Raw genomic sequence first — 25,414 nt, forward strand, 5'->3', positions numbered from 1 at the left:
GGCCCTTGGCCCTTACCGTGTCCAGTGTTCAAACTGAATGGTCAGAACAGTGTTCAGGCAGGGTCAAGCAAATACAAACACGAGATGTCTCCTTCCCCTTCCTTGTGGGGAGCACTGCAGTCCCACAGTGGTGTGAGGGTGCCTCACCCCCTTGGGGAAGGTGAAGGGTCAGTTCTTAGTCACCAGGCTATGCTGCCCCATGCCTGTGGCTAAACCACCAGCTGTGATTCCTGGTCGCCCCCGCAGGCAGGAGGCGGAGTTCACACTGGCCCCCATCAGCACCCGCTCTAGCATCCTTTCCAGTGCCCACAGCTCTGCTGGGGGCTCTGCGAGGCCGCAAGCTGCCAGGATCCCCACAGTCCCTGACTACCACTCAGCTCACAACCCTCTCCGGGACTCGCACACTCCGTGACTTACTTGTGGTCCCGGGCCTGGGCGGCTCGATCTTTGCGTGGTGGCGCAGCTGCGGGTCGTGGGGAGCGCGGCGTCTGGCCTGTCCGGGCCTCCCTACCGGCGCCCCTTCACCCCGCTGCCCCAGCGTCCTGCTCAGCTAATAACGAGGCTCCGCCCGCTCGGGCCTCCGACCGCGGCCTGGGCAGGACGCAGCCCCCGCCTCCCGGAGGAGAGGCGTGGGCCCTGGGGGCGGGGCGGGCGGCAAGGCCACACCCCGGCGCCGCAACCCCAACCCAGCGCGGTCAAGATGGCGCTGGCGGTGGGAATTCGCGTCTCCTCGCGTGCCCTGCCTCGCCCGTGTGCGTGACCCGGGGCGGGGGCCGGATTGGGCAGGGGTCAGGGGCCGGGGCCGTGCGGGCGCGGCAGGCTAACGGGCCTCGCGCTGCCCTCCGCAGGGGCCCTGCTCCAGGGCGCGACCATCAGGCGGACGGAGCCAGCGGCCGGCGGCGGGGACAGCGCGCGGCGCTTCGGGACCCAGCGGGTGCTGGTGGAGCCGGACGCAGCCGCAGGTAAGCGCCCGGAGCGCGGTCTCCCGAGCGCCCGGCCGCCCGGCTGTGGGGAAAGAGGGGGGCGCTGGCAGCAGAGCGGGCTTCATTGGGCAGTGCGTTTGATCTCCCCCAGCTCCAGGCCCAGACCTGGAATCCAGACTCGGGAGAACGCTCGAATTTCTCAAGGCCACGGGATAAAGCCCAATTTTAAAGGCAGTTTCTGTTGAGTTCAAAGCTTAAGGGTCATCATTCTAGGTGTTTTCGCCCCTCAGTTCATTATGAAGATAAAAATATTTCAGTTTTTAAAGTTTGGGGCATGTGCTCCTTAGCTATTAAATTGGGAACCAAAATAATTGGAAGTATTTCAGAATAAAATATTTTAATTTTTCTTAATACTCCCAAGTGGCACAGAACCCAGCAGATTTTTTTTTAATTAAAGCCAGGAGCCACAAGTGAAATCACTCCTACCCACTCCATCAGAACACCTCTTAAAAGTCTCCAACGGGGATTTTAAAAAGATAGAAAAAGCACTTTTGAAAGAGAAACCAGTGCTTTCTCTACCAGAGAGCACTTCAGAGCTGGGTCCTGAGCAGGCTTGGCATCGGGGACGTGCAGTGTCAGATTTTAGGACAAGCTGTCTCATGACCTCCCAGCTCCTGGCCTCAGCCTTTCAAGATGCCCCCATCCCCACTCCACTCTGGCTTGGCAGGGAGCCAAGCTCCTCCCCAAATGGGGCTACAGCCTCAGCCCCCCTGAGCACCCCAGACACACACAGGTTGTGCAGCACTGCCTGTGCCTGGACTGATGTCAGGGAACCCACCGTGTTCCTTGGTTCAGTTCTCTAGTTTAGCTCCTCTCTGGGTTGGGGGCTGCCCGAGCCAGGTGATGAGGGACCCAACTACGAGTCCAACAAAAACCTGAGTTTCTGAAAGGATCGTTTCTGTGACAGATTTGAATATATATCAACAATTGCGGGCTTCCCTGGTGGCGCAGTGGTTGAGAGTCTGCCTGCTAATGCAGGGGACACGGGTTTGAGCCCTGGTCTGGGAAGATCCCACATGCCACGGAGCGACTAGGCCCGTGAGCCACAACTGCTGAGCCTGCGTGTCTGGAGCCTGTGCCCCGCAACGGGAGGGGCCGCGATAGTGAAAGGCCCGCGCACCGCGATGAAGAGTGGACCCCGCTTGCCGCAACTAGAGAAAGCCCTCGCACGAACCGAAGACCCAACACAGCCAAAAATAAAATAATAATAATAATAATAATAATAATAAATAAAGTAGCTATAAAATTTAAAAAAAATTGCATAAAACACATTTTTAAAGTATTGGAGTAGGTGGTGGTGGTTGCACAAGATTGTGAATATACTTAATACCACTAAATTGTACACTTAAAAATGGTTTGAATGGTAGACTTTCTGTTATGTAAACAAGTAAGAAAAAAACTATCAGTGAGACAATTTTTTACCAAAGTGCTTTCCCACCCCACCATGGAAGAACTCGCTAGCTTCACCAGCTTATCGTGGTAGAAGGTTGAGTTTGAGGTCAGAAAGCCAGGCTTGGTTCTGTCCTCCCTGCCAGACCTGGGTAACCTTCAGGCATCTTGAGGCTTGGAGGAATTAATGGAATAAAAGTGCTTTTTAAAATGTTTTCATTTGAGATTTCCCTGGTGACGCAGTGGTTAAGCATCTGCCTGCCAATGCAGGGGACAAGGGTCCGATCCCTGGTCTGGGAAGATCCCACATGCCGTGGAGCAACTAAGCCTGTGTGCCACAACTACTGAGCCTGTGCTCTAGAGCCCACGTGCCACAACTACTGAAGCCCATGTACCTAGAGCCCGTGCTCCACAACAAGAGAAGCCACCGCAATGAGAAGCCCACACACTGCAACAAAGAGTAGCCCCCGCTCGCCACAACTAGAGAAGAGCCTGCACGCAGCAACAAAGACCCAATGCAGCCAAAAATAAAATAAATAAATAAATTTTAAAAAAAGAGAAAAGAAACTTACCTCCGAACCAAGTTTGGGAGCTCACTTTTGAAAGTTTTGATTGCTTCTTATGTATACATGTACATACCTGTAGCCAGTTAATAACTACGTCTTCCTCATAAATCATCGGTCTCAAAAGTCTCTTTGCCCTCAGGACTTAATTCTCATTCCTAAAGAATGGTTTGTGTTAACTATCCAGAGATTTCCAAGGCCTTGACCAGGGAAATGTACCCTAAGTGAATGGTGGCATTTTGAAGCCCCTGGGGTCTGCCCTCGGGCCAGGCAGTGAGAACAGATGGCCCCAGCCGGCCCAGGCCAGCAGCTGCACTGTCCACAAGGGCAGGCCCTGCCACTCCTGCTTTCCCTGCTGCTGGCAGTATAAATGAATAGATGGAGCGTTTAAGAACATCTGACCCCTGATATTCTTACTCTCAATCCTTAAACAAGCATGAACCAGAGGCCCCCACTGGAGTTCCTCCTTGCACATCTGGTTCTTAGAGTTTGCTCACTTACTCAAGAAACTAAGGCCATTTCCTACTCCCCTGAGGATGTAGGACTTACATCTGGGAGATAAAGATCAACAAAAATTTGTACATGAATGTTCATAGCAGTATTACAATGGCCAAAAGGTGGAACTAACACAAGTGTCCATCAGCAGATGAATGGATAAGCAAAACATGCTGTACACAGATAACGGAGCGTTATTTGAGCTTAAGAAAGAATGAAGCACTGACACATGCTAATACATAAATGAACCTTGAAAACAGTAAATGAAGGAAGAAAGACAGAAAAGGTCACATATGATTCCACTTATATGAAATGTCCACAATTGGCAAATCCATAGGAACAGGAAGGAGATTACTGATTGCCAGGGGCTGGAACAGGAGGAATGGTAACTGCTGATGGGTACAGGGTTCCCTTTCTTATAAGGTATATGAATCTCACCTCAATTTAAAAAACCCAAAATCTGTGTAGCTTCCCATGGCCTGGTTGAGGGTGCAGGGTAGTTGGGGGCACCTTTCCCATGCTGGGTATGAGTTTTGTCCTCTTCATTTTCAAACTAGGGGTCGCCGTGATGAAGTTCAAGAACCCCCCAGTGAACAGCCTCAGCCTAGAGCTGCTGACAGAGTTCATTATCAGCCTGGAGAAGCTGGAGAATGACAAGACCTTCCGAGGCATCATCCTGACTTCGGTGGGTGCTCCTTAGCTCCCCCAAGGCTCCACGTTCTCAGGTCGAAGTCCAGACTCGGGAGCGCTCCTACACACTTCACATGGCAGAGAAAACCCAGGCAGCCCAGGCGCGGGTGCCACCACAAGGGGCTTCCAGGGGTTGTAGTCCTGGGTGTGGGGGCTCGAGGGGGCCGTGCCATGGGCAGCTGGTTCTCCTGCAGGAGGCTGATCCCTAGTTCCCAGGCCACCTCCCAGGTCATGCGGTTGTGGAGCCAGACCTGGGGCAAGTCTCGACCCTCCACGCCCTGGGCCAGGATGTAGGTGAGGGCAGGTGACGTTTCTGCAGGATACCCTTGAGGCCACACGACCTCACAAAGGGTGGACCCTGTGCAAACTTGGCAGCAGCTTCCTGGGGCACCCACCCAGGCCGGCCCCAGTGACGGTGCCCATCCCAAAAGCTGTGCCCTCCATTCCCGTCTGGACAGGTCCTAGAGTTGAGGTCTCAGAGGGCAGGCTTTTCCCTTCTGAATTCTCGAGGGGAATGGGAATGGCAGCATTTCCCCTACAAGCCAGCAAATGCTGGTAACGACAGGACTTCGTTGGGTCAGGAAGAGCACTGGGGTCACCTTTCAAGTTAGAAGGAGCCACAGACAGCATGAGCGTCCCCCAAAGCTAAGTGCCACGATACTAGAGACCAATGGGAACACCTTGGCCCCGCCGTCATTAAAGGTGCAGGAAGGAGACAGTCACAGCCTGCTTCCTGCACCTTTTAGACCAAGGTTTGGAATGTCCACTGTGGGCTCGCACCTGCTTCCTTAAACCCTCAGGTTGTCCTGGGGTGGCCTGGAGTTGCAGCTCTGGAGAGCCTGGCTGCCTCTGACGAGGGGACCCATCACTGTGCTGGAGTCATGGACCAGCAGGGGACCCTCAGGGGCTGGCCTGATGCACGCACCCAGTGCGTCCTGTGAAGCTGGGATTTGCAGAGCCAAGCCTTGCCCCATCCCATGGGAGTGAGATGACCTTATTGCTCCAAGGGTAGGACTGATACTGGGTGTAGATCATTTGAGGGAACTTTCTGACCTGCCTAGAGATGCTGAAATTGCCTAGGAATTTTTCACCCTGGATAATTCCTGAAAATACTCCATTTAAGGTGTCATTTCATAGCTTGACGTTTTCTTTATTATGCTGTGAAAATGAGAGAATTGCATGTCACCAAAGATAGGACCTTTAGAACAAAAGAGGGGAAGACCCGTCGCTTGTCCAGGCCCCCAGCCCCTGTGCTCTGGGGACAGGGAGCCAGCATTTGTCCCTCCGGAGCCTGCGTTCTCCCTGCGACAGTGTCCTCCCCCCAGCAATGTGTCTGCGCCTCGTGTTCTGTATCAAGTGCCTCCTGTGTACGTAGCACAAGGCCTGGCCCAAAGTGGGTCCTCAGCAAATGTTTTGGAAGGACTTGTGTTAGTTGGGGCCACCTTAACGAAGGACCACCAACAGGGAGCAGTGGAGCAGAACAACAGAAATGTATTCCCTCACGGTCTGGAGGCCACAGGTTCAAAATCAAGGTGTCAACAGGGCCAATCACATCTAGAGGCCGTGGGGGAGAATCCTTTGCTTCTGCCAGCTTCAGGGGGGCCCTGGGGTCCTGTACTTGTCTCCACGTGGCCGTCTGCCCTTTCTCTGTGTCCAAATCCTCCTCAGAAGGACACCAGTCAAAGGATTTAGGACCCCCATACTACGGTATGACCTCATCTTAACTTGATCTCATCTGCAAAGACGCTATTTCTGAATAAGGTCACATTCTCGGGTACTGGGGTGTGGACTTGACCTTGTCTTTTTCGGGGACACAGTTCGGCCCACTACAGACACGTTGCTGAATCACAGAAATCACGGAAATAGGCCAGCCCACATCCGTTTTCATCTGTCTGGCAGAGGCCATCCCCAGCTGGGATTAATGTGTTCGTTTCTCTCGCATCCAGAATAGAGTTCTTTGCCTTTGCTTCCCTCCAGCGCCAGGACTGTGGGCAAGTGCTGTCAGCCCCTCCAGCTTCTGTGCTGAGAAAATGAATTGGGGAGGCAGTGGGGAGGGGGGAGCCAGGAGCTCATGGTGGGAAGAGATTAAGGAGGAAGGCTGAAAAGCTGAATGTCAGTCCTGCCACATCCTCAGAGAGGGAGCAGCTCCATCCCCCTGCTGTCCCACCCCCCCACCCCCCACAGGCGCTGGCTCACGGGTCCCTGCTCCAGCCTGTGAGACAGCAGGACCTGTGAGACAGCAGGACGTGGTGTACCAACCACCAGTCTTCCCACCCCTGTGGGGCCTTTTTAGTGACAGGAGTGGAACATGTTCCACGTAAACAAAAGGCCAGCCTGCTGGTATCAGTGCACACGCAGGCACGTGTGTATATGAGAAACACGGGGCCGCGTCTATGCCCTGCACTGCAACTTGCTTTTGTCGCTTAATAGAAGGATGTAGAGGACTTCGAGTGTGGCTGCCCCTCCTCACAGACACTGCAGGCAGGGGAGGGGGTTCGGTCGTTGCTGCAGCAGCACATGGTGACCGCGGCCAGTGCTGGTTAGTGATCAGCAACCCCAGGTGCGGTGTTCTCGGGTGAGGGCTGGGGAGCTGCCCCTCCCCTGGCCTGCATTCTTGACAGAGCACCCAGAACCTGGTGCCCATGCCCAGAAGCACCTTCTGCCTTGGTCTGTGCTCCCCACCTCCACTTCAGCGGCTGTGTTGGGGCCTGGGGCGTCCACACAGGACAGACGTGCCTTACAGATCCTTCCCCAGGTTTCTGTCTCAGTGTGACAGCCCAGGGCAGAGGTCTGGCTGCTTTTTTTTTTTTTAAAGCTAACTGCATGATGACCAGACTGCAATAGTGACATAAGTTGGTCCATCTTTTTTTTTTTTTTTTAACAAAAACCATTTTATTTTATTTACTTTTGGCTGCATCGGGTCTTAGTTGCAGCATGCGGGATCTTTCGTTGCGGTGCACAGGCTTAGTTGCCTGTGGCCTGTGGGATCTTAGTTCCCCGACCAGGGATCGAACCCACATCCCCTGCACTGGAAGGCAGATTCTTAACCACTGGACCACCAGGGAAGTCCCGAGGTCTGTCTTCTTGACTGCTCACCACTCCCTCCTTCCCTGGCCAAGTCCTGACAGCTGCACCTTCCAGCCTGCACCGGAGTCTGCAGTTTGCTTTTGGGGTAAATCAGAACGTGTGTCCACTCCGACTGTCAGGAGTCCTCCCCCGCCCCTGAGTTCCTCTGCCCAGGATGAGTACAGAGGTATGCACAGAGTCTGGTGTGTTTATGTCCTTGGAGGAGCACCTGGCCCTGCTGCCTTTTCTTCCAGTTTGAAGCTGGAAAGGGAAGAATATCCCAGGATGCAGAAGGAACAGAGTGCAAGGGAGGTCCAGGCTGCCTCCCTGGAGCCCCCAGCTCTGGGCTCCTGGGGGCAGCATCGTGCTGCCTGAGCATGACCTCAGCGCCTCTGTCCCTTGAGCACCTGTGGGCTCCCTGGGCCCTGGGGCTGTGTTGGCACCGTGGGGCAGACTCTGACAGGGCCCCTGCCCACCCCACACCTCCCCAGGACTGCCCCAGGGTCTTCTCCGCAGGCCTGGACCTGACGGAGATGTGCGGGAAGAACCCAGCCCACTATGCCGAGTACTGGAAGGCGGTGCAGGAGCTGTGGCTGCGGCTGTACCTATCCAACCTGGTGCTGATCGCCGCCATCAACGTGAGTATCCCCACTCCCGAGGGGCCTCCATGGCTTGCTGCGGGCCAGCCCTTAGGGTGGGGGTGGACGTGGCCCTGCCCTCAAGAAGCCCTCGGAGAGGAAAGGGGCAGTCGGGAGACCCTCAAAGGTGCACAGGTCAGCTTGCCATTACAGACCAGGTGAAGGGGGGACCTCGGGGTGGGGCTGGGGGGGACTTGCTCACTGAGGTGGGGGTAAGTGTGGGGGCAGGAACCAGGGCCCATGGTCGACGTGGCCCAGCAGGAGGGTTATGAGGGTGGGGGCAAGTGGGGGATCAGATCTACATTTGGGAATATCACTTTGGCCTAACCTGGGGAAGGCAGGGGTGGGGCTAAGGCCAGAGAGGTGCCAGGAGAGCCTGAGCTGGGTGGAAAGGAGGGATGGCCAGAGTCAGGAAGACTCCATGGGGTGTGGTGGCCGCTGACGGCCTCTGGGGCAGTGGATGTGTGAGATGAGGGCAGAGTGAGGTCGGGCCTCGGAGGACCTCCTGCTGGAGGAGAGGAGAAGAGAGGCCGCTTGCTGCCCTGACATGAGCCTGAGAAAAGAGGGGATGTTCTGGGCCTGAGCACTGGCCGCCTGCCAGTGCCCGCGGCCTCAGGCTGATGGGTGAGCCGGAGCCCATTGTGCGCACACCCCCAGACAGTGTTGGTACAGCATCCTGGGGCCTGGAGGCACCCAAGAGCTCACAGCCACCTGAGGCCCTTTCTTGGGACCCTGGCTCTCTGGAAGATGACCGGAACCAGCCACGGCAGCACCCAGAGCCCGGTGGTCCTGCTTCCCCTGCAGGGAGCCTGCCCGGCCGGAGGCTGCCTTATCTCCCTCACCTGCGACTACAGAATCCTGGCTGACAACCCCAAGTACCTCATGGGGCTGAACGAGACCCTGCTGGGCATCGTCGCCCCCTTCTGGTAAGGCTGGGGGCTGCACCCACACTCCACCAGACCCCGGGCTGAGCCCACCCCCCCACCCCCATCTCCCGGGAGCCCTGAGCCCACCGTGAGTGGGTGTCTGCTTCCAGGTTCAAAGACACCTTTGTGAACACCATTGGGCACCGTGCCTCAGAGCAGGCCCTGCAGCTGGGGTTGCTCTTCCGGCCAGCAGAGGCCCTCCAGGTGGGCCTGGTGGACCAGGTGGTGCCTGAGGACCAGGTGCTGAGCACAGCACTCTCAGTGATGGCCCGGTGGATGGCCATTCCAGGTGAGGGGCATGGGGGGGGTGGGGCAACAGCTGTGGGTACCGGTGGGCAAGTAGAGCCCCGTCCCCTCCCCAGCCTGGAGCTTCTGGTGAGACAGGAAGTTCTCAAGCAATTCACAAATGAGCCATTCACAATAGCAGACTGACCTAGTGTCCTGAGGCTGATGTAACAAATTACCACAAGAGGGGGAGTTGCGGGTGGGGGGCGTTGCTTAAAACAAGGGAAATGCATTCTCTCTCAGTCTGGAGGCCAGAAGTCTAAAATCGGTGTGGGCAGGCCGTCGCTCCTGCCAGAGGCTCTGCGGGAGGCTCCTTCCTGCCTCTTTCAGTTTTGGGGGCTCCAGGCGTCCTTGGCTGTGGCTGCGTCACTCCCATCCCTGCTGTGTCTTCACATGACCTTCTCCCACAGTGTGTCTCTATATCTCAGAGCTCCCTCTCCTTTTAAGGACACCTGTCCCTGGATTTAGGGCCCACCCTGAATCCAAGATGATCTCAGTTACACCTGCAAAGACCTTTTTCCTAATAAGGCCTCTTGCACATACTTTTTTGGGGTCCACTGTTAAACCCACTACACAGACAACTGGAAACAGCTTGTGTGTCTGTGTATAGAAATAGGGCTGCTTGGGACTTCTCTGGTGGTCCAGTGGTTAAGACTGCCCGCTTCCACTGCAGGGGGTGCAGGTTCTATCCCTGGTCAGGGAACTAAGATCCCACATGCAGTGTGGCCAAAAAAAAAAAGAAAGAAAGAAATAAGGCTGCTTATATCAACTATGGTAGAAACCAGGGATCAGCAGGCTGTCTGTAAAGAGCCAGGGAGATTTTCGGCTTTGTTGGTCACATGGTCTTTGCCATAACTACGGCACCAGAGCAGGAGGGCGGCCTTAGAGCACATGAACTAACAAGCGTGTCTGTGTTCCAATAAAACCAGGCCACCGAATTCTGAATTTCATGTAATTTTCACGTATCACAAAATATTACCCTTTTAAAATTTTTTCCATCTATATAAAAATGTAAATACCATTCTTGGCTCTTGATCTCTGGGGGGCCAGGTTTGCCGATGCCTGACACAGACAAATGCCTGAATACCGTGCAGCCATTAATTATGTTGTAAAAGAATATTCAGTGACATGGAAAATATTGCCGACAATATAGTTGAGGGAAAATAACAGGTTAAAAAGGCAACTTTCACAATATCGTCCTGTATGATTTTAAAGGAAATCGATGGACAGTAGGGAACAGGTGGCTTTCATTTTCTTCTCTTTGCTCACTTGAATTTTCTAAGTTTTCTACCGGAGTTTCAGTTGGAACTCTCTTGGAAAGCTTGGGAATACCACTGTCCCGGAGCAGAGCATGGGTTTTCACAGGTGGGACCCATCTTCTTTAGATCACGCTCGACAGCTGACCAAGAACATGATGCGAAAGACCACAGTAGACCGCCTGGTGAAGCAGCGCGACACGGACATCCAGAACTTTGTCAGTTTCATCTCCAGAGACTCCATCCAGAAGTCCCTGCAGATGTACTTAGAAAAGCTCAAACAAAAGAAAGGCTAAGGGCTGGGCTGCCCATGCAGGGTTTTTAGCTGTATGCACCCTTCTGGGGGCCCTGTGGTTCCAAGGGATTTAAAGAAGGCGTTTTCCAATTTAAAAGTACTTTTAGCTCTTTGTTTTGCTCATCCCCCTAAAAGGCCTGTTCCTTGTAGCCATAGTCCCAAGGCCTGTTACCACTCACGAGTACCCTTTGTGCCTGGCGGGTGGGCAGGTGGGCACAGCTGGCAAGCAGTGTCTTGATTTGGGAATCATAAACTGGTAGGTGGCACCCTTCTGGACCTCAGCGATGTCACCGTTGAGTGTCTCCTCTCCCAGAGCAGAATAAAGTCCTTGAGTTTCCCATCCCTGGCTGGTGGAATGGCTGACTGCTGGAGGCATAAGGCCAGGTAGTTGTGGGCCCTGGCAAGCCACACAAGAAAAGGAAAAGGGAAAAAGCCCTTGGGCCGCCATGTTTTTTTGTTTGGATGGAAAGCCTGTATAAATTTCAGAGAAATTGGGTGACTTAGAGAGGGAGGAGGGAGGCATTTTACATTACAAGTGTCCTAAATCTTACTTTAGAAAGATCTAGCAAGAAAAGCTTGTTCAAATTCTTGAAACAAAGGTTTTTCCCTCCCATACAATTCAGGCCAGTTAAATCCTGCCAAAGGTGAGATGCTTCGAAAACCAGAAACCTCATCGGGCCCCTGTCAGTTACACTGTGTACCCCAGTTCTGCTTGTTCCCAATCCTCAGGTGATGGGCTTACTCAGGGTGCAGGCCGCTGTCCTCCCTGCTGAGTCCTTGCCCAGCCCAGGGCTCCTGAGGAAGAAGCTACCAGGAAGGCACCTTTGAAGGGGCTGTACCACTGTGAGCTGTTCAGGTTCTGTGGGCAGGACTTTATTAACCCAACCTGCCTGCTCACCAGTGAGGAGGCTCTCCACATGTCCCAGCGCCGCCAGCCAGCTGGTTGCAGGGGGCCAGCCTTCTTGACCGCCCCCCTGCCAACTGCAGTGCTGGGTAGGAAAGGACCCTCATACACGAGTGCCTGTGAGTGGCCTGCAGGCCTGGGAACCGGGGCCATAGGAGGAACACTGAGGACTGGGAGGTTGGCTTTGTACATCCACACTACCTGTGTGTGAGCACTTAGCCCCAGCTGCACTCAGTACAGGTGCTTGAAAGCATTTAGTTTGCACAAAGAAAGAGCAGGGAGCTTCAGCCAGTGAGCACAGGAGCTGCCTTCTAGAGCCAGCCTGGTCTGGAGGTGGTCAGTTCCCAGCAGGATGTGGAATGGGCAGGCCAGGCTGTCCCTGTCCCCCAAGTGGGCTGGGACCGGGGACCTGCTGGGCTGCAGGACCAAGGTTTGTGCCCCAGAAGAGCTGAGTTCTAAGAAAGGACATGAAGGCGTTGGAGCCAACACGTGTGTGTGGTCCTGGCTGAGTGTTCGCTGTTTATTGAGCTCAGCTGTGTGCCCAGTGCTCTACGAGGTGCTTCTCACAACCTTATGAGGTAGTGGTGGCAGCCCATTTCACGATGGGGAAACAGGCTCCGAGTAGTCCCATCACTTGTCCAGGCCCAGCTGACCCTACGCTGCAGCCCTGTGGGGCTTGCTCCTTGTGGCCAGAGTCTGCAGGCAGCCTGCCCTGGCCAGGCTTCAGGGCTGTCAGTGGGACTTGAGGGTCACCTCCACAGGAAAATGGTCACTGATGGCCAGGGCCTGGAGAGAGAAGGGGCCAACCCTGAGGCCCTGCTGAGCAGCCAGTCCTCCCTCAGGCTCCACCCCAGAAAACTGCCCCACACCCCCCCAGGAAGGGGCCCACTGGGTGTCCACAAACCACTGCATCTGGGGGTGGGGGAACAGCCCAGCGAGGCCTGGGCTATCCATCCCAGCTGCGTGGGTTGGGTGGGAGCATGGCCTCGGGACCCCACTCTGGGAGGTAAAGAGCTTCCTGTACTGCCATCCCAGATTTGTTCCATTCAGCCAGAACTGAACCTCTAAGGGCCTTTTCTAGAAACACTAGTGCAGGGAGGGGAGCGCCAGGTGTACTGAGGTTGGGCCTTGCTCCTACTGGGCCCAGCACTCGCCTGAGCCTGGTACAGGCCAAATTCCTCCTGGAAGTCATGTACAGCGGCCGACTGGGGCTTCAGGCTGCTGCGCAGGCGGGCACCACAGACCACGATGCGGTCATAGGCACAGTCCGAGTTGCCCACTGTGGTGTCGGCGCTGTCCGGGATGAGCCACTTGAAGACCTCGCTGCTGCGCAGGCGGATGGCCGGCCAGTCCTGAGCCTGCACGTAGCTGCAGTCGGCGTTAAAGTCGCCCAGAAACAGCATGTCCTGTGGGCACCGCGGAACCGGGTCTGAGCCTGTGGGAGGGGCCGCGCGCCCAGAGCCTCACGCCTGTGGCCGACCCCCAGGGTGCGCCTCTGGGACCCGGGGACGTGGGGCGGGGCGGGGCAGGGCGGGGCCGTGCGTACATAGGGGCTTACGTCGGTGCCCCACTTGTCTATCACGTCCAGGTATACATCGTAGAGCGCGTCGATCTCGGCCACGGCTTGGTGCGGCGCCGCGTGCAGCGGAATCAACACTAACTCCTCGGCAGCTGCAGGAGGAGGTAGATGTCAGGGGCTGGGACGGGGCCTGCGGGACGGGCGGGGCCTGCGGGACGGGCAGGGCCTCACCTGACCCCGGTGCCGAGAACTTGACCACGAAAGGTTCACGACTGAAGGCGTCCTCCGGGTCCGGGTACTGGTACGTGTCCACTACCGACACCACGTCCTTCCTGGGTGTAGAGGGTGGGTGGGCGCCCTAAGCGGGCCCCCTCCTGCCCCGCGCACCCCTCCCCCGCATCCCCGCCCCTCACCTGTAGATGAACAGGTACGTTTCCTTATACTGGTCCCGACCCAGGGGCTCACTGCTCACGAAGCTGTACTCGTGCCTGGACATGCTGCGGAGACACCGGCCAAGCCCGGGGTCAAGGCATCGCTCCGAGACCTGGGCCCACGTTGGGCCCTGCCCGCCATACCTGTTGATCTGCTCCATGAGCGTGGATACGGCGCTCAGGTCGGAGTCCCGCACCTCCTGCACCAGCGTGATGTCATAGCCAGCCAGGATCTGGGGGAGGGGCCGGCAGGTGCGGGGTCACGTGTGCGCAGCAAATTAGCCCGCGGAGCCCAGCTGCGACCCCGCCCAGGGTCCCCAGCCTCACTTGCGCGATGATGCCGCTGCAGGCTGGGTCCGACACTTTGCTGTCGCCGAAGCTCCGGATGTTGAAAGCTCCGATGCGCAGCGCTGCGTCTCCAGCAGCCCCTAGCGCCCAGAGCGCGGCCAGTAAGGCCACGGGCCCGCCCATGGCGCAAAGCAGGCGGGCTTAGAGGGAGAGACACGGCCGCGTGAGCGCGGACATGGAATCGGACACACCAGCCCACCCTTCTCAGTCCCGGCTGCTGGGACGCGGGGGCCGGGCAGGTTCTGCCACCCATTGGTGGCTGGCAGGAAGGCATATCCTCCCCCTGCCGCTCTCCAGGTCTCCCCAAGGTGGTGGGCTGGGCTTACGGCCGTGGCCTTTCTCCTCCGTGGGGAAACTGAGGCCCAAATATTGAGACTCCATTCACATCCAGCCCCCGGCTCAGCACGCCCCCCACCCTGACTCACCTGAGGGATGTGAATTGGCTGTGTCAGAGGCTTAGGATCTGGGTCCCAGTAGAAGTCTGAGGTCCCAGCTGGGGGTGTGTCTGCGGCACGGAACAGACTGCAAGGGCTTGGTCTAGCAGCAGCTCTGGCGCCCCAGCTCCGTGAGTATTTGAAGCCCTGGTCCAGGGAGGGGCTGGGACTGCACTGGGTCCCACCCCCTCCACGAATTGGACACTGTAACTCCTGGCTCCCATTCCCACAGAGACCACCGCCCCCCCACAGGGCAAGGCGGCAGGGGATCCACCTTGAGACTGCTCTGGTGCCCCCAAGCCTGTCAGAACAGGGACTCAGAAGGCCCTGCCAGCCCAACAGCTGCATCAGAACTGGGAAAGAGGACCAGACATGCCCACAGTCCAGGTCTTGCTCCTGTCCCTGCCCCCGAGAAACTAGGTCACCCAAAATCTCCCTCAAGCTGCATCCCCTCAGGGAAACTAAGGCAACACAATCAGGAAAGACTGGCCCCATTTGTGGCCCAGCATCTCCTGCTGCTTCTCCACATGTTGTCACCTCAAGGTAAAAAGCCGAGACTCCTGGGTCTCCCAGCCTCATTCCCTGGCCCCAGGGAGGCCCCAGGGTTGGGGGCTAGGAAGCAGCACCCCCTCCCACCCACCTCGACGGGCCTCAGGAAGCTGGGGTCACAGCTCCAGCTGGGCAAGGCAGCAGCAGGAGGCTGCCTGTCCACATACCAATGACACCCACACGCTGCCAAGGTGCCGCCAGCCCTGTTGGGATCCCTGGGCAGGTAGGGGCTGCCACAGAGGAACCTGCCAGGGCAGTGGCACCAGCCCCTGAGGCTGCCACTGCCGCAACATCACAAGCGGCGGGTTTTCATGTTTTATTGTAAAGCAACCAAAAACTCTGTGTATTTACACTTCCGCATCTCCTCTGAACACCTGAGTTCTATGCCCATCTTCTCTGTACTCGGCCAGGCAGGCAGGGGCAGGGCACTCGGGGTCCTCGCCCCCTGCCCCAGCCCAGCCCCCCGGGACCCTGCAGGCGCCCGTGTTAGACGATGACCGTCTGCACCTCAAGCTGGCCCTCCGGCGAGGCGATGACCAGCTCTCCCGCATGCTCCAGAATCTCAATGTCCTCCGATGATACCATGGTCACGGTGGCCTGCTCGGTGCCATTTGTACCCGAGCGGGCCGTGAGCACAGTGCCCTCGCTGATGGCCGAGGCCAGCGTCATGGCCACCTGCTCCGTCAGGCTCTCAGGGGTGGCAATAGTGATGGTGTCGGCAGCAGCTGCCTCTGTGCCCAGCCCTGCCTCCTGGTCCATGGTCACATTCTGCACGATGATCTGGTGCCCGGCGCTGGCCTGGTGCACGATCTGCTGCACCACCTTCATGATGTGACTGTCCACCTGTGGGTGGCTCAAGGCTCAGCCCATGAGTCTGGTGAGGGTGCCAGGCCACCCCACCCCGCCCATCCCCCAGCCCCTCACCTCCGTCTGGGTGCCCTCGATGATCTCCGTGGCTTCACTGGTCTCTGCATCATCCGCAGTGGCCTGGACGGAGGGTCAGAGGTCAGCCTTGCCCACCCCAGGCCCCATCCGAACCCCGGTGGCCCCACACCCACCTCGATGATGTACTCCTGGGTGTCGGCTACCACGGACGAGAACTCGACCAACACGGTGTGTGGGTCGTCGGCGAGGACGGCGGCGGCCGCTGCGGGGCTCTCCTCGGACACCAGCAACTCCTCCACCTCCAGCAGGCAGCCCCCTGTGGCGGGGAGCTCAGTCAGTGCCGGCCGGCCGCGGCCCCCCACCCCCTCCCTGCCGCCTCCCGGCCCTACCTTTGGTACGCAGGTGCCGGTTGAGCGTGCCATGCTCGGCAAAGCCGCGGCCGCACTTGTAGCACTTGAAGGGCTTCTCGCCCGTGTGGTGCCGCACGTGCCGCACCAGCGAGCCCTTCTCCCGGAAGCCTCGGCTGCAGAATGGGCACACGTGCGGCTTCTCCTCCAGGTGTGTCCGGAAGTGCACCTGCTGGGCATTCTGTGGAGACCCACCATCAGGGCCAGCCTGGCCTTGGCTCTCCCAGCCCCCTCTGAGGGCCCCGGCTGGGACTGAGCAGGCTGTCAGGTGAGGGGTGAGGAGGGAGGTCTGGGGGCACAGAACAAGGGACAGATCTGGCTCAGGGAGCGGGGAGCCCACAGATGGGGGATCAGGGGCCCACCTTGGTCTTGTAGCACTTGCCACACTCGGGACAAGGGTAGGGCCTCTCATCTGAGTGGACACGCCGGTGGCCGCGGACATGGGCGATGGTCTTGTAGAGCTTCCCGCAGTCCCCACAGCGGAAGCGGCGCTCGTGCACATGCACCTCCTGGTGCTTCTTGAGCAGGTAGGCCTTGGGGAAGGCCTTGCCACACTGCGGGCATGTGAATGGCCTCGGCCCTGGAGCCACAGTCCGTGTCAGGCCAGGACCACCACCCGAGGGCCCCACCCTAGCCACCTGCCCACAGGCAACCCTGACCGTCCACAGCACACCCGAGAGCCCCTCCTGGCTACCCACGGCCGTCCACTGCCCAGTACCCCCACCAACCTGCCACCCACCTGCGTGGCCTCTTTTGTGGGCCTCCAGGGTGGCCGCCGTTGGGAAGGTCTCACTGCACTGAGGGCATGGGTGGGTCCTGGGCACAGCTGAGGCCTCACTGGCCACCTGCTGGGGGACCACAGCACACCTCCAGTACCCATTGCAGGCTGGGCCCGAGCAGCGCCGTGGAGGCCAGACCGAGGCACCCCCACCCTGGGAGGCTCCATAATGGGCCCAAGGAAGACGATAAACAGATAAGGGGACAAAGTCACTGCACACAGTGATGCAACTTTCCACCGCAGGGAGCACAGCAAGGAGGCTGGTGGCGGCCAGGATAGCATGGTGACTTTGTACCCAAGGTCCAGCCCCCCAGAAGGGGCACGCCGGCAGCGCAGGCACCTACTGTCTCCACCTGTTCCACCTCCAGCAGCGGCAGTTCTGGGGGACCATCTCCCAGGGGCTGGGGACTGGACACAGTGGGAGGGGCTGGCTCCAGGGCTCCCTCCTCCCCAGGGACCCGCTCAAGGACAATGCCGGAGTTCTGCATGGCCTGGTGCAGCAGGTTCTCACGGCTGCCCTCGCTGGAACAGGGAAGCTCCTCGGGGCCGGGGGGCTGCAGGGGAGGCAAAGGGAGGCTGGCCAGGCAGCCCGGCACGCAGCACCCACCCGCCACCACCACACAGGGCAGCCCCAGGGGCCCCCATGCATACCTGGCGTCTTCACTCAGGAATGCCCCTGGGAGCCCCACAGCCCGCTCCACCTGCCTTCCCCTGCCTCACCTCATCCCCAGCTCACTCTCCGTTGCCCCTCCCTGCCATGACCTGGGTCTCCCATCTCCCCACCCGGCAACCAGACTGAGCACCAGGAAGGCAGGCCCATGTCAGTCCTGTTCCCAGTGGAGCCAGTACCCAGAACAGAGCCTGGTGCTGAGCAGACAAAGGCCTCCCCTGACCTGTCCCCACCTCTGGGGTGAGGGCTTTCATGCCCAGGGGAAGCTCTTGCATCTGGACGTGGACTTCGTGGATGACAGTGCCCTTGGCATCTGTCACCAGGTGAATCACAGGCGAAGTTTCCATGGGCCCGCCTGTCATTGCCGATGATGTAACAGTCCCCACGGTGGACGCACCAGGCCCTTTAAGGCAGAACCAAGAGAGTCCATGAAGAAACACCCAACCAGGGTGGCACTCAGAGAGCAGCCAGGGCCAGGGCAGGGAGCCCCCGACCACTCTGACCTGTGGGAGTGTCCTCTTTGCCGACAACCACATCTTTGCTCATGCTGAAGCGGATTTTTTCCGTGCACGGGGTGAGAGACTTGAGGTGCCGGGTCAGCGCACCCGACTCGCGGAAGCTTTTCCCACACTTGGCACACTTATAGGGGCGCTCATCTGCAGAGAGAATGGTGTCAGCCTCGGGTGGGACGCTGGCTTGGTGCTGAGGGGAAGCAGGCCTGGAGCCACAGCCTCAGTACCACCAGGAGGAAGGGGCCACGAAGCCCAGGAGCCAGGGCACCCCCAGGGCCAGCGGCAGCGTGCTGTGCAGCTCCCAGCCCCAGGCCCGAGGCCGGCTCACCTGTGTGCCGCCGGTGGTGCCGGATGAGTGAGCCTTTGGTCCGAAAGGAGGCCCCACACAGTTTGCACTCGTGGTCCTTTCGGCTACTGTGGGTGACCATGTGGGCCTTAAGGATGCTGCCCTGTGGGGGAGGGGCGGCGAGGCTCAGGCACCTCCCTGGGCAGGAGCGGGAAGGCCTGGCTCCCACAGCCAGTGTGCCCACGGCCCCAGGGCCTCACCGTCTTGAAGGTCTTGTGGCACAGCATGCACACGTAGCGGCCGTCCTTGTTCACCAGCAGCTTGACCTGGGCCTGCTCACCCTCCCCAGAGAGCCCAGGCCCCTGACGGTTGGGGCTGCCCCGGGCCTCTGCCATCCCGCTGTCCCCCGGCTCCGCCTCAGAGGCCACGATGACCTCTTTGATGTGTCCACCACCTGAGGAGAGGCAGATGGGCCTGAGCCTTGGGATGCCATGGGCCCTGCCACTTCCTCGGATCCCAGCCCGAGGACACTGCTGTGGCACAGTGGATTTGTCTTGACCAACCCCCAGCCCCAGCACATGGCGCCTGCTCAGCCTGAATGGGTGGGAGGTACTGTGCTCTGACTCCACGGAGCTGCCCAGAGGAGCTCCAGGCCTCCAGAATGTGTTCAGCAGGGAAACCCACCATGAGCACGGACGCCCCCTTCCCTCAGCCAAGAGGCACGCACGACTAGATGTGCACAGGGGTCCCGCCGTGTCCAAGGGTGGCAGAGTGCCGGCACAGAGGCAGTGGACAGGCCAACTCGCCACCATTGGCCCCCTCGCTGCTCCAGCTAACGTGAGGAGGAAATGTCTCTGGGGATCACCCACCAGCATCGGTTTCAAGGCAGGCAGGCAAGAGACCCAGCCTGGGAGAGGGAGCGCTCGACACGCCTAGGACAGTCTGAGGAAGGAAGGCTGTGCTTTTGCAGCTCTCACGGGGCTTGAAGAAATCTGACACTGTGCAAAGCTAAACTGTAAACACACTTCACAATTTCTGCTCATGAAAATGACACATGGGAATCGGCTGTGAAGCCGCTTCTTAGAAACCATCTCAATCAGGCTGGCATCGTGTTTTGACAAACCATTCTCCCAAAACAGAACGGAAGTGCCGTGACTCAAACAATTAAGGGCATCTCTCGCTCCTGCCCTGGCTGACATGCTTGAAGCTTTATCTTTCCTCCCCTCCAAGAGTGAATTTCCAAAAGAACAGGGATTTCTGCCAGGCTAGGACTTGAGTTTGAGTGTGGCACAGCAGACAGAGGAGTCAGAGAAGCGGGGAACGTGGCTGCCCTGAGTCCAGAGATAAAATGTAAATTTGTTTCCAGGGAAGAGGCAGGAGAGCCTGCAGTGGGTATCCAGCCCCCTGTGCAGTCCCTGGGAACCGCACCCCCCAGCCCAGCAAGGACTGAGAACCCGCAGCCCTGCAATGCCAGCAGCTGGTGGTTTAGGACTCTGGCCTGGGCTCCAGATCGCTGAGCAGCTGACACCAAGGGGACATTTGGGATACCCAGGAGGCCTGCAAAGGGGAAACTCCCAAGGGTGCAAGAGAGGCTGGGGGTGCCCCGAGAGGAGCCCCTGGAGCACAAGGAGCTGCCCAGCCACAGGCTTGGGCCAGCTGGAGGCTGGATGGCAGGCAGGGCCTGGCTAGCCAGGGGGCCAGAGCCTGGAGATGCTGCCTGAACCCAGGGAACCTGTTTTCCCATATGACACCACCACCCAAGAAGCCAAACGCCACACCAGGGCTGGGCATGGCCCCACCTCCCACATGTCAGCCCTCTTATCCCAGAGGACCAACAGGCAACCGTCCTCGTGCACAGGAATGTCGGGGGAAAGACAGTGTGGAGACAGGGACAGGTCCTGTAGCTTCCCTGGGATGGGACCTTGGCAGAACACCCTGCTCTGAGGTTCCCCTCCCCCAGGTCGCCTCCCCACCTCTTCCTGCTCCAGCTGGTCCCAAGGGCTTCCCAAGGCCAAGTTCTACCTGTTGCCCAAACCTGCTTCCTGTCCAGTCACCTACTCACGTCCCTGCCAAGGCCCCTGCCCATTCCCTTCCCAACCTCCCGTGGCGTCAGGCCCAGCCCAGCCCAGCCTTCCTCCACTGCCACGCTCACACCCAGCCCCCGGCTCCCTCAGGCTGCCCTTTGAATGTCCCAGTTGCATGCTCACCTGCCTCCTATTAAGGAGCATGTGACCCAATCCAGACCTCTCAACACCCCAACACTCCCTGCCCTACTGCACTTTAAAAAAGCCATCAAAGAGCCTGACTAGGCGTTGTATGCTCTTAAAGGCCATGTAAGAATCAGGATAGGAATCGCCACCCCCACGCCGGAGGGAGTGAGCACTGGGGAGGTGAAGGCCAAGGTCAGGCAGCAGGTCAGGGTGGAGCTGCAGCAGCAGGTGCACCCCCCACACACCCCAGCCTGACCCTCCAGAGCCAACTGTGGGGTGGGAAGTAGGAACCAGGGTTGGGGTTGGGGGTGGCAAAAAAGTAGGGAAGATTCCGGAAGGACCAGGGCAGAGACAGTCTGGGGCAGCAGCAGGAGAGAGCAGCCAGCTCATGATTTATGCACAAAGTGAAGACTCCCCGAGGCCCAGGTGTCCCCCAGGGCTGCCCAGGTTCTGGGCTTCCGCTTTCTGGGCAGGGCAGGGCAGGGCCTGGTGGCCAACGCTTGCTCTTGCTGCAGGCCCTGCCCTGGGGAAGGTGCACACAAGGTCTCAGCCCCTCCTCGGCCAGGCCTTGCTCTCGGGACAGCAGAGGGGCACAGGCAGCAGAGGTCCCCAGCTTCCAGCCTTGACCGCAGATGACTAACAGGTCAGCAATGCCTCAGCGCTGAGAAAGCCACGCGTGAACAGCCATGGTGGGGCCAAACCAGCTTACCGACAATGTCAGGAGCGTGGCTGATGTCTGCCGTGAGAGCGGCTGCCTCCACCACGATGTGGGCCACAGTGATGGGCTCCTCTGAGCCTGCTGCTGCTGGCTCCACCTGACATTGGGCGACAGGGGACAGAGGAGACTCGTCTCCAGGGCTCCAGAGCTCGGGCTTATGTCAATGCAGGATGGCTGGGGTGGGGCCTCTCATCTCCCGCAACGGACCACTGCTCTGAGCCTGACTCCCAGCCTGAACCCTCCACCCCAGGCCCAGGGGTCGGCCCCATCACTCTAATGCCTCCAGCCACCAAGGGCCCCATGCGGAGCCCTGAGCACCCTCAGGGAGGACTCCAGGATGAAGTGACTAGAAGCTCCAGCTTGAGGCTCAGCTGGCTCTGCAGAGATGAAGGTGAGCACCTCCACCTACAGCCCAGCCAGGTGATCAGGGGAAAGGGCCCCCAGGGATGTGGGGCCGGGGGCCTTCTGGAGGAGAGGACACCTCTGGGAGGGGCAGGAAAAGCGCACAGAGTCAGAGTGAGACAATTCTGGGCCCACTCCTCTGGGCCACTCCCGGGGTGACCAGAGGCACCTGACTTCTCTTGCAGTCTCCTTTCCCACTTCCATAGGATGAGGATGACAAGAGCGCCCACCCCACAGGGGTGCCGTGGGCCTCAGTAGGACTGTGTGTGTACAGCCCAAGTACACACCGAGTGCAACAAAGTTGGCCATTTTTATGACAGAGTTGTGGGATCCACAGAGCCACACTTTGTTTGTGGGATACCCAGGAACCATATGTACAGGATAGGAGACAAAAGGACAAAAGCCACCGTGATATCCCTAAGCCAGGACAGGCCCTCAGGCTTCAAGAAAGGAAGGACCCCAGACCCCAATTGTGCAGGCTTCAGCCAGAGGCTGCTGAGAGGGCCCGCATCCCAGGCCATCCGGGAAAGCCCAGAGCACCGCCAGGAGTCCCCCACCCACAGCCGGATGCCTGCCCTCTGCCCACCCCGGTGGCACAGGTCTGTCTTGACATGCCTCCACCTCCTCATCCTGCTGTCCGCCGAGGGGCAGGGTGGAGGGCACGCACGTGTGCAATGGCAGTAGGGGGATGCTACCTCCTGACCCAGCAGCGCAGCAGCAGAAGTGGTGGCAGGCAGGGCCTCCTGGGGCACCCGCTGGCAGACCTTCTGAAGCTTGTGCTGAACAAAGTCCTCCAAGGCGGTGAACTCCGCCTGGCAGCGGCCACATCGGTGCACGTCATCTTCATCTGCAATGAGCCTGCGGTCAGTGGGGCTTGGGAGGGATTCCAGCCCCAGGCAGATACACCCAAGGGTGGCATCAGAACCAGAGGTGCCTTCCCTAGCCCTCCCAAAGGGGCTGAGAACACTCTTGGGAGCCCAGGGTGCCAGGCCCCTTCTCCGGAGGTCTGCAGCAGTGCCCACCCTAGGAAGAGCAGCATCCAGCAGGGGATAACCCTGACCATACACTTAGGCTGTAGGGATCCAAAGCCCCTACTTCAGAGATGAGGGGAGAGAGGCCCAGGGAGCAGCTGGAAGGCAGAGGGATTCAGCCAAGCTGGTTTGGGGACAGTGGAGGACCAGGGTTTAAGACTGTTGGGGTTTGCATGTGCCCTTGGGCACCTCAGTGACCAGGTCTGGGTCTGTTTCTTCATCTGTAAAATGGGCCGACTCAGTGTGTGTGTACAGGCTCTAGCTGAGAGGCCAGTCCTCAGCAAACATGGGAGAGGTGGGGCACCCTCACCCATGACCACTCTTTTCTCACTCTGACTTCATGCTTCACTGGTTCCAAACAGGCGGCACCTCCCTACTCTGGTGAAGACGCGCAGGGTGGGACTTCCCAGAGGTGTTCCACATGCCAGGGCCATGGGCCACCGCACCTGAGCCCCTCACCATCTGGGCTGACCAGCCAGTGCCTGCCCCAGGTCCTGCAGGAGAGACTTCCGGCTCACTGAGTCCCCTACTGTGTGCTGGGCATCTTACTGGGGCCATCAGCAAATCCGGCCAGCACCCTGAGGAAATAGAAGTGACTATTCCCTCTCTAGAAAAACAACTTGAGATTCAAGGCCACCCAGCTGGTGAGTGTTGGGGCCAGAACCTGAACTTGAGGGTCTACCCCAGACACCCTGCTGTTTACCCTAAGGGATGGGGAGATGCTCCTTCTGCTTTCATAAAAGTCTGCCAGTTCTCACCACCTCAGTGCAGTCCCACATCAAGGTCAAACCCAGGCCTGGAGGACAGAAGGAGCCCAGTTGATGTCTATTGGATTAATGAGCAAAGGGCCAAACCACAGCCGAGACTCACAGAAGGCCACCTGACAGAGGGCGGTCCCCTCCAGATGGTTCACAGTCACAAGCCAAGCACTGAGGTGACTGTACCCTCCTAACCCTCCTACCCCACTCCCCAAGTCTGACTCAGCACCAGCGTGTTGCCATTGAAGGAATCCCCACCACAGAAGGGGACACACCTAGCCCCTGTAACACTGAGTGAGATAAGGCCCTGGGCAAGCCCAGCAGGGCACAGCAACCTCCAAAGAGACCCCTCTGCAGGTAGCACTGCCCCCCATGCCAAGCTACCTACCCAAGCTGGAATAAGGAGCAAGAAATGATGTACTGAGAATTACAAATCCTGTGGGGACAAAGACCACCACCCCGATATCACCACCAACCCCCTCCTGCCCGGCCCAGTCTAAAGCTTCCAGGGACAAGCTCAGAGGGTAGAGACCAGAATTCTGTCTCCAAAAGCTATCAGTGCCCCTGTGTGTCCCCAGAACTGTTCTCAGAGATTCACATACATGCTCTATTTTGATTCTCACCACCATCTTATGAGGCAGCAGAACCCAGAAGTTAAGGGAGTGGGTTGAGGAGTCACACAATCCTGGTATCCAACAAGTCCTTGGTACTTACTAGCTGGGTGACCTGGTCACTTTCACATATTTGAACCTCAATTTTCCTCATCTACAAAATGGGAATAATAATAGTAATAATAATAACGGCATCTAGGGCTGGCTTGAGAATGAAAAAGGCTGATGCATGGTAAGTGCTCGATACATTATCCTCAACAGTAGCATCCCTATTCTGTAAGGGGAAATGGAGGCTCAGAGAGGTATGTGGTTACCTGCCCAAGATCAAACAGCTAGAAAGAGGCAGGTCTGGGACAGAGCTGGCTGCAGCTTTCCAGCACTGGGCTCTGCTGCCTCCCCTCGGGTGCTGGAAAGACCCGAGGCCCCGCCCTCCCGGAGCCTCCAGTCACACCCCGGCCAGGGCCCCAGTGGCCCGTCAGGTGAAGTGGGAGGGGGCGCGGAGGAGGGCAGGGCCCTGTCGAGACTGGGAGGCAGAGGGGGGCCGGGCCGCTGGCCTGAGGGCGGGGCAGGCAGTGGAGGCGATCTCCGAGGTCTACACTGACAGCCCCGGTGGCCTGGACACAGGTGAGTATCCGCGGGTGGGCACTGGGGCCCACGGGGGTGATGGGCGCCCCGCCAGGGTTAGGCCTGAGGGTCTGAGGAAGCCGGGGGGCTCGTGGAAGGCTATGAGAGGTCCCGTGGGGACCCGTGAGGTCTGCAATGAACCGGGCCTGGGAGGGTCTGTCGCGCCAGCAGCTCAGGCCGTCGGGGCCTCCACCAGCCAAGCTGAGCCGTCCCCACCCTGGCCGCTCCCGGCCCCGTCTGGCCCTGTTACCTTCCTCGCTAAAGGGCGCCGGGAGGCCGAGGAAGCCACCGGGGGCCAAGGCCGCCGCCGCCGCCGCCGCGACCCCGCCCTCGCCCGCTTCCTGCCCGGCTTCGGTCCGGGCTTCTGCCGTATGCGCGGCCGTTACCCGCACTGCCATCGCGCCCTCCATGTCGCAACGCGCCGCAGGAAGATGGCGGATTTACGACCGTGTCGTCATAACAACGGGCCGCGCCAAGGCTAGCGAGAAGACGGGAGGCGGACGATGGGCGGGGCCAGGGTGGGTTTGATCGGCAGGAGGCTGGGCGGAGCCAGAGGGTGTGGCCTGGAACCGCAGAGGCGGGGCCAAGCTCAGGGAGAGAAGAGACGGGGCGGGACTGCTGGGAGTGGTGTAGTTAAGGTGGAAAGGACTGACAGGAGGTGGCGCGGGGCCTGGGAGGGCCCGCTGGCCGTGGCTGGGGCTGGGTTCCGGCAGCTCCTTTAAGGCTCTAGCGAACTGGCGGCGCCAACTGA

At 58.9% G+C, this 25,414-nt stretch overlaps 3 protein-coding genes across 18 annotated transcripts; 1 reads left to right on the forward strand and 2 right to left on the reverse strand.

Moving 5' to 3' along the window:
- The first annotated feature begins 624 nt into the window (after positions 1-624).
- Positions 625-10,926, forward strand: ECI1 (enoyl-CoA delta isomerase 1). Its single transcript, XM_057528375.1, has 7 exons — positions 625-752; positions 849-962; positions 3,988-4,115; positions 7,678-7,824; positions 8,629-8,750; positions 8,861-9,039; positions 10,421-10,926. Exons 1-7 carry the CDS (start codon positions 701-703, stop codon positions 10,585-10,587), a joined length of 909 nt encoding a protein of 302 aa, XP_057384358.1. The 5' UTR covers positions 625-700; the 3' UTR covers positions 10,588-10,926.
- Positions 10,927-11,014: 88 nt separating this feature from the next.
- DNASE1L2 (deoxyribonuclease 1 like 2) lies at positions 11,015-14,937 on the reverse strand. Of its 4 annotated transcripts, XM_028166334.2 has the most exons (7): positions 13,768-14,937; positions 13,585-13,673; positions 13,423-13,506; positions 13,241-13,341; positions 13,049-13,161; positions 12,645-12,896; positions 11,015-12,276 (listed from the first exon to the last, which is right to left on the reverse strand). In XM_028166334.2, the coding sequence occupies exons 1-7, from the start codon at positions 13,909-13,911 to the stop codon at positions 12,223-12,225; spliced, it is 837 nt and encodes a 278-aa protein (XP_028022135.1). In that variant the 5' UTR covers positions 13,912-14,937; the 3' UTR covers positions 11,015-12,222. The 4 variants fall into 4 exon arrangements, with proteins under 4 accessions (XP_028022135.1, XP_057384355.1, XP_057384357.1 ...); XM_057528372.1 differs by having other exon boundaries at positions 11,015-12,896; positions 13,037-13,161; positions 13,423-13,673; positions 13,768-13,928; positions 14,214-14,937; XM_057528374.1 differs by having other exon boundaries at positions 13,037-13,161; positions 13,423-13,673.
- A 137-nt stretch (positions 14,938-15,074) lies between these two features.
- Positions 15,075-25,108, reverse strand: E4F1 (E4F transcription factor 1). 13 transcript variants are annotated; one of them, XM_057528367.1, is made up of 16 exons: positions 24,914-25,022; positions 23,374-23,466; positions 23,117-23,248; positions 22,255-22,486; positions 21,229-21,334; positions 18,570-18,763; positions 18,352-18,472; positions 18,015-18,167; positions 17,745-17,914; positions 17,186-17,395; positions 16,803-16,911; positions 16,426-16,643; positions 16,046-16,244; positions 15,830-15,972; positions 15,696-15,758; positions 15,075-15,614 (listed from the first exon to the last, which is right to left on the reverse strand). In XM_057528367.1, exons 4-16 carry the CDS (start codon positions 22,465-22,467, stop codon positions 15,258-15,260), a joined length of 2,256 nt encoding a protein of 751 aa, XP_057384350.1. In that variant the 5' UTR covers positions 22,468-22,486; positions 23,117-23,248; positions 23,374-23,466; positions 24,914-25,022; the 3' UTR covers positions 15,075-15,257. The 13 variants fall into 13 exon arrangements, with proteins under 13 accessions (XP_057384350.1, XP_028022130.2, XP_028022129.2 ...); XM_028166329.2 differs by lacking the exon at positions 23,374-23,466 and having other exon boundaries at positions 16,803-16,908; positions 22,335-22,486; positions 24,914-25,108; XM_028166328.2 differs by lacking the exon at positions 23,374-23,466 and having other exon boundaries at positions 22,335-22,486; positions 24,914-25,108.
- Between the last annotated feature and the right edge of the window lie 306 nt (positions 25,109-25,414).

The sequence above is a fragment of the Balaenoptera acutorostrata genome, chromosome 15 (assembly GCF_949987535.1).
Source record: "Balaenoptera acutorostrata chromosome 15, mBalAcu1.1, whole genome shotgun sequence".
NCBI classification, from domain to species: Eukaryota; Metazoa; Chordata; class Mammalia; order Artiodactyla; family Balaenopteridae; genus Balaenoptera; species Balaenoptera acutorostrata.

What these genes read in the sequence shown, in the direction of transcription:
- DNASE1L2 (XM_057528372.1), bottom strand. Translation starts at nt 13,911, where the DNA reads ATGGGCGGGCCCGTGGCCTTACTGGCCGCGCTCTGGGCGCTAGGGGCT. An exon ending in ACGTACCTGTTCATCTACAG is followed by an intron (nt 13,342 to 13,422) that starts GTGAGGGGCGGG and finishes CTCTACACCCAG; the next exon opens with GAAGGACGTGGTGTCGGTAG. An exon ending in GTTCTCGGCACCGGGGTCAG is followed by an intron (nt 13,162 to 13,240) that starts GTGAGGCCCTGC and finishes CTCCTCCTGCAG; the next exon opens with CTGCCGAGGAGTTAGTGTTG.
- ECI1 (XM_057528375.1), top strand. Translation starts at nt 701, where the DNA reads ATGGCGCTGGCGGTGGGAATTCGCGTCTCCTCGCGTGCCCTGCCTCGC. An exon ending in GCGTGCCCTGCCTCGCCCGT is followed by an intron (nt 753 to 848) that starts GTGCGTGACCCG and finishes TGCCCTCCGCAG; the next exon opens with GGGCCCTGCTCCAGGGCGCG. An exon ending in TGCTGATCGCCGCCATCAAC is followed by an intron (nt 7,825 to 8,628) that starts GTGAGTATCCCC and finishes CTTCCCCTGCAG; the next exon opens with GGAGCCTGCCCGGCCGGAGG.
- E4F1 (XM_028166328.2), bottom strand. Translation starts at nt 25,073, where the DNA reads ATGGAGGGCGCGATGGCAGTGCGGGTAACGGCCGCGCATACGGCAGAA. An exon ending in CCAGATGGTGAGGGGCTCAG is followed by an intron (nt 22,487 to 23,116) that starts GTGCGGTGGCCC and finishes GGCTCATTGCAG; the next exon opens with ATGAAGATGACGTGCACCGA. An exon ending in AGGTGGAACAGGTGGAGACA is followed by an intron (nt 16,912 to 17,185) that starts GTAGGTGCCTGC and finishes GTGGTCCCCCAG; the next exon opens with CAGGTGGCCAGTGAGGCCTC.